Source organism: Vigna radiata, chromosome 11, assembly GCF_000741045.1.
Source record: "Vigna radiata var. radiata cultivar VC1973A chromosome 11, Vradiata_ver6, whole genome shotgun sequence".
NCBI classification, from domain to species: Eukaryota; Viridiplantae; Streptophyta; class Magnoliopsida; order Fabales; family Fabaceae; genus Vigna; species Vigna radiata.
The window spans coordinates 5,365,127-5,367,138 of record NC_028361.1 but is presented as its reverse complement, the minus strand read 5'-3'; the positions used below and the strand labels follow the sequence as shown (position 1 = coordinate 5,367,138).

The window sequence follows — 2,012 nt, the reverse complement described above, 5'->3', positions numbered from 1 at the left end:
GATTAAATAATCGAACTTGTTTTTACTTTTGTTTTATTTTATTTTCATTTTCATTTTATTTTTATTTTACTATTTGATTTAGTTTTATTTTATTTTATTATTTGGATTTAATTTTAGTTTGTTTATATTATTTCAAAAAAAAAAAAAAGAAAAAAAAAAGAAGAAAAAAAAAAGGAAAACGAAAAAAAAGAAAACGAAGAAAAAAAAAAAAAAAGAGAAAAAAGAAAAAAAAAGAAAAGAAAAAAGAATGAAAAAGGGGTCAGAGTAGGTGTTTGGATTGAACAATATTCAGAGCTGGTATTTGGCCTTGGGGGAGCGTTGCTCACTGGTTTTACTGAGAATCACCCCAACAAACTTGACATAGCAGGCATCATGGAAGGGGACCGAGAAAATACATGATCATCATTTTATTGAATCACCAAAGGAAAATTGAAAAGAAAAAAAGAATATACAGCTCACCCACTCACCCACTCACCCACTGGGAGGCCAATCTTTCTCCNACAAAACTTTACCCACACCTGACCACGCATGAGAATCGAGCTCGGACACTACACCATTTTCCACTCCTCTCTCCTTTCACCGTAACGACCCCAACAGATTCACTCACACCTACATTCCCAATTCATTACCCAGACACTCACTCACTACCTCTTCCATTTTTTTTACAGACACACACATCACATCTCTACCTTTTCTATACCAATTCCTCTCCCAAATCCTTACCATTCATCATCTTTCCATAAAAACAGATATAAAGATATCGAGGCTTGGATTCTCCATCAACATTGACAATCCATTACCACTACCTTCAACAAAACTTCATTCCTTATTACAACAATTGAAGCCATAACCAAAGGATCAATTCAAATTTGGCGGTAGGTGCTGCGATGGAGATTCGGTGAGGCTCAGAGAGTTTTCGGCGAGGGTGTAACGCGTTCATCAGCTCGCAGATACGTCGTTTCAGTGGCGCAACAACATCACGCACAATTATCCCCTCCATTCGGTCCAGTACCTGAAAAACATAGAAAAAGAAAAGCCAAGATTCATCTATTTTGATCCTTCCATTCTCTGTCAACAACGATCATCCATTACCAAATCATCATTCACTCACTCTCCATTACCTCCACTGTCAAAACCTTCACAAGTCAATACACACGAAATCAACATTGCTCATGCTTCACTTATCCCGTTCCCAACTGAAACCAAGCCACCAGCAACCTTGGCTGGGCATAGGGTCACAACATTCATACAACCAGCAAAGAGGAAATCAAGAGAACCTGGAAGAATCTTAACGCGAATCCTCTCTCAATGGCGCGAGCAGGTTGATCAATTGGAGGAACATTTCCCTCTCGCGTGTGAGGACGAACTGGGAGAGGGAACACCACGTCGCGGCCAGCCACAGTCCCGGTGACGTTTTCCATCTCCTGCGAAGTTGTTGACGGTAGCAACGAGGGCGAATCGGAAGGTGAAAGGGTTTCCCTTTTTGCGCGCAAAGAAAAGATTGAGGGAAGAACCTGACGCTGTAGGCGGCCGTGGTTCCGGTGGCGTTTACTGTCGCCGGAGACGCCGTTGGCCGGAGTGGAGAGAATGGAACGGTGGTTTGCGGCGACTGGCACGGTGGCGTTTGGGTTCGATGGAGTTTGGTCGGAGCCGTGAGTGGTGGAGAGGAGAAGATGACCCTAGAAACTGTCATTGGCATAATGAGAGGAAGCTAGAGAAACCCCTAATGTTTCTGTTAGGGTTAGGCTTGGGCCAGGCTGTCGGGCCCAGTCTCTCCTCATGCCACCACATGCAGTTTATTCGCACCCCTCTCCCAATCTATATGCAAAAAGAAGCTTTGGGTCTAGTTCTGGGCCACATTATCTCTGCCTGCCACCTCTTGTTCGCTATTCGTACTCCCAATCCAATTCTGCAAATAAAAAAGAGACCTTGGGCCTGGCCAGTAATTACTACACGCAGCCTCCAACTTTGCTGTTGCACCTCCTTGGGCTTGGATCAACAAATTTCATGCT

General features: G+C 43.2%; 1 protein-coding gene across 1 annotated transcript in view; it reads right to left on the bottom strand.

Moving 5' to 3' along the window:
- Positions 1-829: 829 nt before the first annotated feature.
- The window catches only part of LOC106776645 (probable polyol transporter 6), a 12,494-nt gene continuing 11,311 nt past the window's right edge, over positions 830-2,012 (bottom strand). The window contains exons 3-5 of the mRNA XM_014664124.1: positions 1,278-1,679; positions 1,122-1,136; positions 830-1,012 (exon numbers count right to left, since the gene is read on the bottom strand). Of these exons, the coding sequence (XP_014519610.1) occupies positions 830-1,012; positions 1,122-1,136; positions 1,278-1,679 (600 nt within the window). The remainder of the gene's footprint in view (positions 1,013-1,121; positions 1,137-1,277; positions 1,680-2,012) is intronic.